Here is a 12,066-nt window from a genome sequence, read left to right on the forward strand (position 1 = left end):
CTCAAGTTTTCCTTGGATGTCACTTGGCTTAGAAAGATCTCAGTTGTCGAAGAATTTGTGTGCTGGTTAAATCTGAACTAGATAGCAATCTAAGGGCCTTCCCGTGCCAATATTCTGGAATTCCATAAAAGGCCACCCTTTAAGATGTGCTTAGGGAAGCCCCTCAGCAGATTCATTGGGCGCTATTTCCACACTTTGTACGACAGTCCTTTGAGCACATTCTCTCGATCCTGAGTTTGATCTGTGCTGCTGCTCCCAGGAGCCCCGTATGTAGGAGGGAACAGATCTTGGGTTTGTGTGCTTTTCCTTTTTAACTGGTCTGGCCTCAGTCATTCTCTAGCATTTGAGGTTATGGGCGTTTTGAGCATTTTGCCTCATAATGAACCTTGTTCTCTTGATATGCATTTTAGAAGACAAATCTGACCTGGAAAACAGTGTGATGCAGAAGAAAATAAAAATCCCCAAACTTTCTCTCAATCACGTAGAAGAAGATGGGGAGGTTAAAGATTATGGGGAAGAAGATTTACAGCTTAGACACATCAAGGTAAAAAAAACTTTCCTTTTTTTTTTTGAAATATATGGGAGCGTTTTCAGGTTTCTGATAGCTTAAGAATTCCAGTCTGGCCTCCTCTCTCCATATGACTGTCCCCTAGTGTCATAGGATGTGATTTTTCCCAATTGGGAGGCGCCTGGGACAGCTAGTTTGTGTTTACTGTGCTGGCTGACTTTCCAGGGAACCTGACTCGTGTTGTGCCACCACCATGCCCTGACCTGTGTGCACCATCTGTGCAGTGTCATCACTGCAGAGGACTGGGAATGGTGCTTTTCCCTCTGGCCTGCAGCTCTGGGCAGGTCACTGCCAGGCTCTAGGAATGTAAGGTAGCTGTTCTTGGGTAGCAGGTCAGAGCCAGTCACTATCAAACTGCCCCCAACAGCTAAGGGTGGACTCACGAGAAGATAGGGTGTGCCAGGTCACAGGGGGGTTCATGTGACCCTGAGTTGGAAGAAAACTTTTGCATGAGGTTGCATTTCCTTTGGTGTGTGCCCCAGTGGGTCTCCTCCAGCCCTCACTTGTAAGCCTGCTGAATATCTGTTCAATAAGCCAGATTTTTTTTTCTTTCTGCACAGTGGGTATCCCAGAGGAAGGGAAGAGGAAGAAGGATGCCTTGACCACAGTCTGATTTTGGACACAGGTCAAGGACATTCCCAAGGTCCAAAAGATGTAGCTGAGTTCAGTTCATGCCTTGATATTGTACCCGTGTATGAGCCTGGACCCTGTGCTGGTCCCTGGGGTCATAGAGATTAGAGAGACATGGTCACTGCCCTTGGTGGTCTCACAGTGTAGTGATCAGACTATCAGATGTCTAAAGTGCTCATTACAATTTTAGCAAATAAATTCACCTAGACTAGGAGCACTTCATCCCAGTGGATGAAATGACAGGTTAGGAGTTTGTCATGTAACTTAACCTCAGAGTTGTTTGTTTTTTTTTTTTTTTCTTTTTTCCAAAAATTTCAGGAACTTATTGAGAGGCTAAGGCAGGCTTGACCTGACACAGTTAGGTTGTCTGGAATCTTGTGTCCTCAGTTGTCTGCACCTCCCACAAGTGCTGGCAATCAGGAGAGCTCCTAGCCCTCCTGCCCTGGGTGAAGAATTCAGTTGGTCCTGTAACTTCCACTCCCCCTCAGTGGAAGCTTTGTCCACTTGAGCTGGAATTTCCTCAGGCAGCTGAAACCCCAACCCCTGGGTAGTCCTGGATAATTCTCTTCTCTATAAACTGTCCTCTCCACATCCACATCTTGCTGGGCTTCAACTTGGCCAGAGTCCAGGGAGAGGTTCGCAGATGTGGGGGAAGGAGCCAGTGTTCTAAGTTGGGCTCTAAGTTTGGGGTCTGGCTCTGTCTGTAGCTCACCATGTGACCCCTGAATATACACCTTCCCCTCTCTGAGCCTGTTTCCTCACCTGTAAAATGAGAGAGTTAAACAGAAAGAAACTTCCAGTGCTAGCATTCTTTGAACTTTTCCGTTAAGTAAACATTTATCGAGCCGCTGCCAAGTGCCAGTTCTGAGTAGGCAGTGGAGAAACAGAAAATAAGACGTGGTTCCTGCCCTAGATTACAGTTCTTAGCATCTGTCCCAACTAAAGCATTCTTGAGGAAAAGTTGACTTGGTGGAATACCCTTTTTGGGGGGGAGATTGAGCGCTTTTATGTTTTTGTTGTTGAAGAGATGTGAGTGAAGACCCCTGGGATGGCTTTTGCTGGCCTGATTTCTTACTGATCTCTACAAATACCCTGAACACCCCACCATGAGCAAGTCACTATGCGTGTGGAGTGGGAGGCTGGGGAGATGAGGGCGGTCGTGGTATAACATGCACCTAAGAGGCAGAGTGATGGAATGGGAAAAATGCTGGCCAGGAAACCAGAGTTCTGGTTCTGCCACCCACTGACTGTGTGACTTTGGGCAGGACCCTTCCCCACTCTGGACCTCTCCCCCATTTGTAAAATAAAGGGCTTTGACTAGGTGTTTGTGCAGGTTTCTCCAAGCACTGATGATCTGTGGTTCTGTGATTCTAGGATTGTCTGGGGAAATATTGAGCCGCAAGAAAGTCCCAGCTGCCCTTGCCTGAACTGATTCTCGTTGTCCTACACAGAGACCCGAGGGGCGGAAGCCGAGCGAAGTGGCGCACAAGAGCATCGAGGCAGTGGTGGCCCGGCTGGAGAAGCAGAACGGCCTGAGCCTGGGCCACAGCACGTGTCCAGAAGAGGTCTTCGTGGAGGCCTCGCCGGGCACAGAGGACATGGACAGTCTGGAGGATGCCGTCGTGCCCCGGGCTCTGTACGAGGAGCTGCTGCGCAACTACCAGCAGCAGCAGGAGGAGATGCGGCACCTCCAGCAGGAGCTGGAGCGGACTCGGAGGCAGCTGGTTCAGCAGGCCAAGAAGCTCAAGGAGTACGGGGCGCTCGTGTCCGAGATGAAGGAGCTCCGGGACCTCAACCGCAGGCTGCAGGACGTGCTGCTCCTGAGGCTTGGCAGTGGTGAGTGCCCCGCAGGCCGCCTGCGCTCCCCGCGGGCAGGGGGTGGGTTGTGCCGCTCCTCTTCCAGGAGGGCTCTGGGAGGCGGGGCCAAGAGGAGGGCAGGGACTTGGCTCGGCAGCTACCCAGGGAGGAGCCACTCCCCTCTCAGAGTGAATCTGAGCGGAGCTTGTGGAGGTAGCAGCCATAGCAGTCCGGAACACGGTGGGCAACACTGAGAAATGTGGCTCGGAGAACGAGAGCCGGAAAAGTATTTGCCACCCCTCATTTGTGCATTTTGCTCAGCCAGAGGCACCAGGGGTCACAGGAAACCTCTCCACGGAGATTTTAGGACAGTAAAGAGAGCCTGACGTGATCCTGAAAACACATATTACTTTAAGTCAGCAAGTGATACATGCCACGAGAGAGATGTAGATAAAATAATAGGAGAGTTTAAAGGATGGAGCGAGGTTATTTGTAACTTAGGTAGACTTCAGGAAGAAGGTGGGCCTTGAACTGGGCCCCAAAGGGTGGGTGGTATTTCAGGGCCCGGGAGGAGGCGGAGGGCAGCAGTCGCTGAGCATGAGAGAACATCTGGAACGTGCCAAGGAGGAAGACTGCAAATGTGGTTACAGGACAGGTGATTGAAGACCTTGAACATGATACCTGCCTAAGGTGTCTGGACTTGTTTTGCTAGAATGAGAAAACACTGAAAAGCTTTTGAGCAGACACATGACCTTAGGAAGATTAATATAAAAATGTATAAAACCCCTTTGGTTTGCTCAACTTAATAGGCTCTCATATTGTAACTGATTTTAACAAACTAGGTTTTCAGGTTTTCTCATCTAATGTAGTTTAGAGGCAGGAATCGGGAAATCTGAAATGCAGCAGCCTTGCCAGCAGAGAAAAATGACTGCTTACCTAAGAGGAGAAGACAGAAGTGCTCTTTCAGAACACAAGAATCCAGAGTTGTAGAAGATAGAGGCCAGTCAGTACTGAGCGAGTGGGTATAACACAAGTTGTAGTCTCTACATCCCCTGAGGACAATCATCAATGACCCCGTGTCAGTGTTCTTTGCTTCCAAAAGGGAGTAGTCTGGTCTAGAAACACAAGTGCAATCCCCAAAGTTTAAATTAAATAGTTTTGTACTCAAGAAAGGAGGCTCGTGTTATCTAGATAATACATTTATGTGTAAAGCTTCATGCCTCTTTGATGTTTACATAAGTGTGCTCTTACCCTGCCTTACTTATGTTTATTGGTGCCTTTTACAACCTGGAGTATGTGCCCAAGGCAGTGTCTCAGTAGATCTTCAGAGGGGCCTAGAGAGTCAGCCAAGAGGCCTTTACATGCCCTTGTCACAGAGAAGGAAACTGAGGTTGGAATTTACCTGCAGTCACTTGAGGAGGCAGAGGCAGGGCTCACCTCAAACCACGTCCCTGATTCCTAGGCTGGTAATGTCCCTTCTCCCCATCTCTGCCTTGACCTTGGCCATTCTCCATAGAGGCGCACAGTGACACTAAAAGGTTAGTGGTATGCAACGTAAAAAGTTATTAAAATTCTTTAAATATGCTATAAAATCTCAAAGAGAAACCCTAACTGTAAAAATGTGTGAAAGCTATGTTGATCTTGAAGTGGGGAGAGTGGGGGGCAGAGAGAGAATTGTGATTTTCAGAGAAAAAGGCCATTTTCTGGCCTTCAAAGGAATAATTTTAATTTTCATTGCACTCTGCATGCCATGCCTTTTGTAAACTTCTTGTTGAGGGGGAGGGAGGCAAAGCATACAAACAGAGAAAACTCTCCACACTGTTGTTTCAGTTCAGTTCTCAGGGAAATTGCCTGTTTTGCATGACCATGGACTGAGTTTAAACTCCAGAAGCAACTCGTAACCCTCTGGGACAATAAGACACCCCACATTTTGCACCAGTATATGCCTCTTTAGCCCTAAAACACTTAGACAGACTTGGCCCCAGCCGTAGTTTCAGTGTCTTGATGGTTCTGGGCTCTCCCACTCCGCAGGCCTTGAATGCCATCGTGAGAGCTGACGGCTGGCTCTTCTCTGATCTGGGTCCCTGTCATCATCACAGTGGGATGGACTGAATATAAATCAGTTCCAGCCACAAGTATGCACGGAACACCCACCATGTGCAGTGGCCTGTGCTCCAGGGACCATGGGTGTCCAGGAAAATCACACCTACTGCCCCCCAACCTGTGAAAGTTTTAAGTCCATTGATTAGTACTTGTTAATCAGAGGATGAAAAGTGCCATGCTTGAAGATAAACCCACAAGAATATAATAAAAGGGTCTCTACCCTAAGGGGAGTTTGTATGTTTTCATGGATATAGTCTAGTCTAGTCTTTGGAACCAGGCAGGCCTGAATTCAAACCCAGTTTCCCACTTCCCAACTCTGTGGCTTCAGAAACCTTCTTTCCTTGCTTACTTCCCTCCTTCCTTCCCTCCTTTCTTCCACAGTTACTGACTCATATCCACTGTGTGCCAGGCATTTTGCTTAGTTGATAAAGTTCTGTGAATTCAAGATCTAGCCCTTGCCCTTTGCCCTTGAGGTGCTCAAAGTTTGATAAGGGAGACAGCCACCGACACAGTTAGTGCCAGCAGAGGGACAGAAGCTCTGCTGTGGGACAGCAGAGGAGGGGACCTGCTGAATTTGGTGGGATCAGGGAAGAAAGGCTTCCTGAAGGAAGTGACTTATAAGCTGGAGTCTGAAGGATGCATTTTTGTTGTGGAGTGAGGCAGGAGTGAGGAAGTTAGAAGAGTGAGGAGCAGGGTAGACAGAGGGCCCCTCTCTGAGCCTTGGTGTTCTCATCTGTAAAACGGAAATTATAACACCCTCCTCACAGCTCAGGGATACACAGCATAATGCCTGGCGTTCTGCTGATGCTCGCTTACCATTAGCTGCTTTTCCATACCGGTTAGTGAAGGGGTAAGACAGGGTCCTATTTGGTTTTTAACTCTGGCTCCCCTAACCAGTAATTGGCTGTATGACCTTGAGCAGATTAACTAACTTCTCTGCCTCTGAGGATCTTCTGTTATAGAAGATAAAAGAGCAGAGCACATATGTTCATTTGTCCATTCAGTCAGCTGACATTGACCATATGCTTTCTGAGCCTAGTAGGAACTTGGGCAGATAAGAAGAAGACTAAGACATTGGAAGTTGAGGGGGTGGGGGTGTAGTGATGGAGGTAAACATGTAAGCATGTAATTGAAATGCAGTGTAATGCATTCTGGGGGAGGGGCTAGTATTTGAAAGTAGAACTGTCTCTGGATGAGTCTGGGAAGACAGCCCCTGCTGTAATGGCTCCTGCACTGTGCACACCACCAAAAAACCTGTAACAAGGCAGAGAAGAGCCAGGAAGGGACTGAGAGACCCTCTTTGATTCTCAGCTTCACATGCCCTGTAGGAGCACATACGTCCCGGCCTGGAGCCAATGTGTGGCCTGGGCAGTACATCCCTGGCCCACTGGGCTTGGCCCAAACACTGCTCTTAGAGGCCTGTCCTTGCGTATTTTCTCCTGTCCACCTTGTCCAGGGGCTCATCTCCAGGGCTTTGTTCAACTTGCATGCTGGGTCATCCATATTGTCACAGGCAAATTCAGAGACAAGGTCAAGGATGCTCATATTTAAAAAGAAGGATCCCTGCCTGGAAGAATCATTGTTGACTCCCTCAGGCATTGTGGTCCTGCAGGCCATGGATGGGAGAAGGCAGAGAGCAGGAGTCTGGCCTCTTGAGGCTGTTGGTGGCCCCCCATAGCAGCCAGGAGTTATAAGGGTGCACCTGGTGGAAGTTAGGGGCAGAAGGGTAGGGGCAGTGTGGTATAAAAAGATGTTTCAGAGACTTCGTTGGGTGGCTACTTCTTCATTTGTGTGTTCTTTCTTTCTTTCTTTCTTTCTTCCTTCCTTCCTTCCTTCCTTTCCTTCCTTTCCTTCCTTCCTCCTTTCCCTTCCTTCATCCTTTCCCTTCCTTCCTTCCTTTCCCTTCCTTCCTTCCTTTCTCTTTCTTTCTTCCTTTCTTCCTTTCTTTCTTTCTTCCTTTCTTTCTTTCTTTCTTACTTTCTTTTCTTTCTTTCCTTCCTTCCTTCCTTTCTTCCTTCCTTCCTTTCTTTCTTTCTTCCTTTCTTTCTTTCTTTCTTACTTTCTTTTCTTTCTTTCTTTCTTTTCTTTCTTTCCTTTCTTTCTTTCTTTCTTTCTTTCTTTCTTTCTTTCTTTCTTTTTCTTTCTTTCTTACTTTCTTTCTTTCTTTTCTTTCCTTCCTTCCTTCCTTCCTTTCTTTCTTTCTTTCTTTCTTTCTTTCTTTCTTTCTTTCTTTCTTTCTTTCTTTCTTTCTTTCTTTCTTTCTTTCTTTCTTTCTTTCTTTCTTTCTTTCTTTCTTTCTTTCTTTCTTTCTTTCTTTCCACAAATAAACACAAGATAGATTTAACAGAATAGATTCTCTAGAACATGGAGTCATGGAGTTGCGAACAAGCTTACAGATGAGATAGGCTGTTGGCTTATGTTTCTAGGAAACAAGCTCACAAAGTGTCACAGGCCTGTTTCCAGGGGTCTCCCTTGCCCACATACCCTTCTTTAGCCCTTGGACTTCATTTTTGCTGATATGAGGGTGACCCCCCCCCTCCACAAAGGACATTTTCTCTCTGTAAAACAGAACTTTCCTTTTTCATGATCTTAGCATAGGAGGCAGCCCTCTCTGATAGGAAGGAAGCTCATTCTCTATCCCCGTGGACCCCTTCTCTCAGGGCCTCTGTGATGATATCAGAATTGAATCAGGAAGCATATGTAAAGAAGGTAGCCCTGTGACCAGCACAGTATAAGTGTTCAATAAATGTCATTTTCTTTCCCCTTTTCTCCCCTTTCCTGTTGACTTTCTTCTGAAGAAGTAAATGCTGAGGACACAAAAAGCATGAAGGTCTTCTAATTTATAAAGTGCAAATTTATTTGTATATATATTCATTCATTTATTCTTTCATTCATTCAATAGACATTTATTGAAAGTATGCTCTGTGCCAGGACCGTGTTAGGTGCTGGAAATAGAAATGAACAACATGGTCCCTTTTTACAGCCAGGCTTTTGTTGTTGTTGTCATTGCTAGTTTTTTTTTTTTTTTTTTTGGGTTTTTTTTGGTGTGGAAGGTAATTAAGTTGACTTATGTATTTATTTTTTTAATGGCTGTACTGGGGATTGAACCCAGGACTTCATGCCTGCTAGGCATACACTCTTACCGCTGAGCTCTACCCTCCCCCAGGAGAGTCCCTTTTTAAAACATTCACAAGCTAGGGAGGTGAGGGTGGTGTTTATTAAACCAGGGCTTGGCAAACTCAGAGAATTCCAAGGGGCCAAGGGGAAGCAGAGCCGTGAGAGCCAGTTGCAAGGTAAGCTCCGGTGTATGAGAAGGACCACACATGGGGGCGGTAATTAAATTTACTTATTCCCCTCAGCCAGATTCCTTGTTCTTAGAGGTCAAAGACCGAGGCTTAGATGTCACCCTCAGCTTTTAGCACTGTAAGTACCTCTTAGATGGTTCGAATCGTTTTGGTGTAATTCAGGTAATGTTAGTTCAACTAAGGCTACGAAGGGGCTCCGTGAGGAATGCGGAGAGGAGGGGAAGGAATCCCTGCCTTCAAGAGGCACACACAGCCCAAGGCAGGCGGAACACAGACCTGTGCATGGACACCAAGCAGAACAGAGCAAGCGCGGTGACTGCAGGAGGGAAGCCTGTGACGGCTTTAGGTTTTGTGTGCGCTTTGTCAGAGAATGTAGGTGCAAATGATGAATTCTGACCAGAAGAGGCACTGATAATCAGAATATTAACATGTCCATGACACTTTACAGGCTTCAAAGACCTTAACATTTTTATCTTATTGGACTGTTCCAATACCCTTATTGCAACACCAGGTAAGGATTATTATCTCCATTTGAGAGAGGAGAAGGCAAAAAGAGGGGATAATGTTCCTGTTGGCCAGATCACAGGCTGGTTGAAACTTTTGAAGGAGAAAAGCCATTGTGGCCTGCAGATCTGTCTTGGCTTTTTAGAGCTGAGTTTCTATCACCTCTGTTCCCCTTTGGGCTCGTGCCTTGTGTTCTTTCCAAGGTCCGTTAAAATACCAGCTTTGATCTTTAAAATCCTTTGCAGTCTGAGCTGGATTCTTTAAGCACAGGTCTCTGATGGTGCTTTTGAAAAGGCAGCTAATGTCAGCCAAATGCCTCCTGCTGACTTTCCCTGCACTGGAGGCAGCGTGGGCTTTGGCAACAGATATTACTTGGGTTTGAATCTCAGCTGTCTAATTCTTTAACTGTGCAACTTCAAACAAACGATTTAACCCTTCTCAGCCTCTGTTTTCTCCTCTGTAAAATGGACATCTTAATGCCTACCATGTCTAGGCAGGAAAGCCTGGTCAGTGATTAAGAGCCTGCACAGGTCCTGAGGTCAGAAATGCTGGAGTTTTGAACCTTGGCTTTTCCACAGTCTAATTTTGTTACTTTGGGCAAGTTCCTTAAATTCTTGGGCCTAGTTTCCTCATCCATAAAGCAGAGTCAGCGACAGTACCAACCATTATGGTTCTTAAGAGGATTAAAGGAGCAAATGCATGTAAAGACCTCTGCCGGAGGCAGGGGCAATGGGGCACACAGTAAGTGCTCAGGGAGTGCAACATTAATGATGTAGGATCACGTGAGTATGCACATGAGATAATGTGCTTGGCACGTCATAGGCCCTCATTGTCTTATAGCAGAACACAGATCTGGTTGTCTTGGCATATCTTAATCTTTAGTCAACCCCTAATGTCTCCTGGAGATTGCTACGTTCCCTAGTAAGGCCTCAGAAATTATACTTGAATTGTCCATTTTACCACTACGCCTGGACTTGATTTCAAGCTCACTGGTCTATAGTTCTTTTAATTCTCCCTCCACCCACTTTTCCTGGGCAGAAGTCCATCTTCCCATCTTCAGTTCTCGACCAGTCCTTTTGACCCCCTCGATTCTTCAGACATCACTACTTATGGCTCAGTTTTCTCTTTTCCGGGGCTCTCCTCCTGGAGCCCATTTGTCTCAGAGCTCTTTTCCATCTCCTTCAGCTTCAGTTCATTCTCACCAGTACACGGGAGCACTCACAAGAGTTGGGCTTTGAGAGGGGCCTGAAGCAGGCAAGAGGGAGGCAGCCCAGCAGGTCAGATTTTCATACACCCGGTACCCAGGAGGCCCACAGCCTGCCACTGCCTCACGTGCTGGTGGAGCAGGACCAAAACCACTGTGTCCTGTGCCTTCTTACCCCGGATGGCGGGAAAAGGTCTAGCAGTGAGAACTGGAATTGCTTCTCTTAAAGATAGGGGCCGCCTTCCATTTTGGGGACTTTGTGTACTGTTGACTGAATCAGAATTAGCCGCAGTTCATCCTAGGTTATTTTAAAAGCTGATTACAGAGTGCTGGGACAGTCCAGGACCCTCCTTCTTCTTTCTCTCTTGAGTTCACTTTTCTGGGGCAGTGGGGATGGGGCTGAGGGAGAACTCCAGGCTGTCCCTTTGTTCCTGCTCGGGTGGCCAGAACATGCAGGAGTTTCTGGGCTTCTCTCTGTTGCCAGAACAGGAATGTGCTTCCCACTTAGGAAAGGGCTTTGCCTGCTGGTCATTGGCTTCAGTGTGGCCATGCGGCAGGCTTGTTCCCTGCTGGCTTTGCCAGTTAGAGGAAATACAGGTGGGAGAGGTGGGACAGGGCTTCTTCCAGGCAAGGGGTGACCCCTCTGAACACCTGCTTTGGGCCCGATGCTAGGTGCTTTCCAGACGTAAAGCAACCTCAGCAGTAGATAGGATCAACAGATAGGGATGTGGGCTCAGGGAGAGGAAGTGAATGTGTCTCAGACAGGAGAGCCTGGTAAAGACTTGGAGTTATGAGAGAGACTGGCTTATTTGGGAACCACATGTGGTTTCTGACTGGACTGTACAGAGAGGATGTAGGTAGAAGGGAAAGACGAGGCTGCCAAGGTAGGCGAGAGCCCCTGGAAACTGCCCCGGCCCTTACCACAGGTGGCACACAGGGGCTCCTCCCCACCAGAGTGACCTGGAGTGCTGTCCCTCAACCTTAGAGTCACCCTTTTCCTCTGAACCAGGCAAATCAATCAACAACCGTTTAGCAAAGATGAATCTTGTATGGTTCCTGCTCTAGAAGGACTTACGGCCTGAAGAGAAGATCAAGCACGGCCAAAGTCGTGGGTTGATATGTTTGGGAGATGCCAGCCCCAAGATGCAGCTCTGCCTCCCTGTAATTCCTGCCCTCAGGTGCTCCCTGTGTCCCACAGCAGCCCTTTAGAAGTCTAAGGGCAGCCCTTACGCCGCCTGCCCCACTTACTCCTACCACAGCCCTCCATCTTCCCTCCCAGCCAGTTCTGGTCCAGAACCAAAGGCCATTTCACATGCATTCAGCGTATGTGTGGGGCCTTCAGTGCCTGTCTGGCAGGGCAGACCCATGCTGTTCTGCACACCCCTGCCATTTGGATGCTGCCTGGGTCCAGACAGTTGGGCGGGGAGGGAGGTGGAAGAACCACAGATGAAGAAGCAGCCCAGCTTTCCTGGCCACCAGCTGACAGAGGATGGGCTCAGAGCTCGTAGCAGTGAAATGAAGCCTGGTGACACCCCCCCCCCCCCCGCCGGTGCCCTCCTGCACAATTGTGGATTTCTTCAGGGACGCCTTAGGAAGATCAGGGAAGGTCAGAGATGAGCTGAGGGTCCCACAGAGTGGGCATTACGTGAGAAGCTTGTGAAGTCTGAAAGCTGCAGTAAGCTGAAAAGGTGCAGGGCCCAGGAAAGAGCAAGTCTGGAGTCCAGCAACCCTGAATTTTTTGACTTTCAGCAAATTACTTTACCTCTCTGAGCCTCTACAAAGATAATAAGATCAATTTTGTAAGACTTCCATGAGGATTAACTTCTTCCTCTCAACACATGTTTAATGAATGTTCATTGTGTGTCACGAACATTGTCCTAGGTGCTGGGGAGATAGCCCTCAATAGGACTATGGCTGTCCTCAGAGTTTCCGTTCTAACCAGGAAGATGTTAAAC

At 47.6% G+C, this 12,066-nt stretch overlaps 2 protein-coding genes across 5 annotated transcripts in view; both read left to right on the plus strand.

The window, feature by feature from the left end:
* Nucleotides 1–12,066, plus strand: part of AGBL4 (AGBL carboxypeptidase 4) — a 1,124,520-nt gene that overhangs the window by 913,267 nt on the left and 199,187 nt on the right. The window lies entirely within an intron of this gene.
* BEND5 (BEN domain containing 5) overlaps nt 1–12,066 on the plus strand; it is a 46,952-nt gene that overhangs the window by 14,795 nt on the left and 20,091 nt on the right. For all 4 annotated transcript variants that reach the window (XR_012511291.1, XM_074376515.1, XM_074376516.1 and 1 more), the window contains exons 2-3: nt 411–544; nt 2,650–3,034. Coding sequence is in view for 3 of the 4 variants with exons in the window: in XM_074376515.1 (XP_074232616.1) it covers nt 411–544; nt 2,650–3,034 (519 nt within the window). In the remaining variant the exon portion in view is untranslated. The remainder of the gene's footprint in view (nt 1–410; nt 545–2,649; nt 3,035–12,066) is intronic.

The sequence above is a fragment of the Camelus bactrianus genome, chromosome 13, assembly GCF_048773025.1.
Source record: "Camelus bactrianus isolate YW-2024 breed Bactrian camel chromosome 13, ASM4877302v1, whole genome shotgun sequence".
Classification (NCBI taxonomy): Eukaryota; Metazoa; Chordata; class Mammalia; order Artiodactyla; family Camelidae; genus Camelus; species Camelus bactrianus.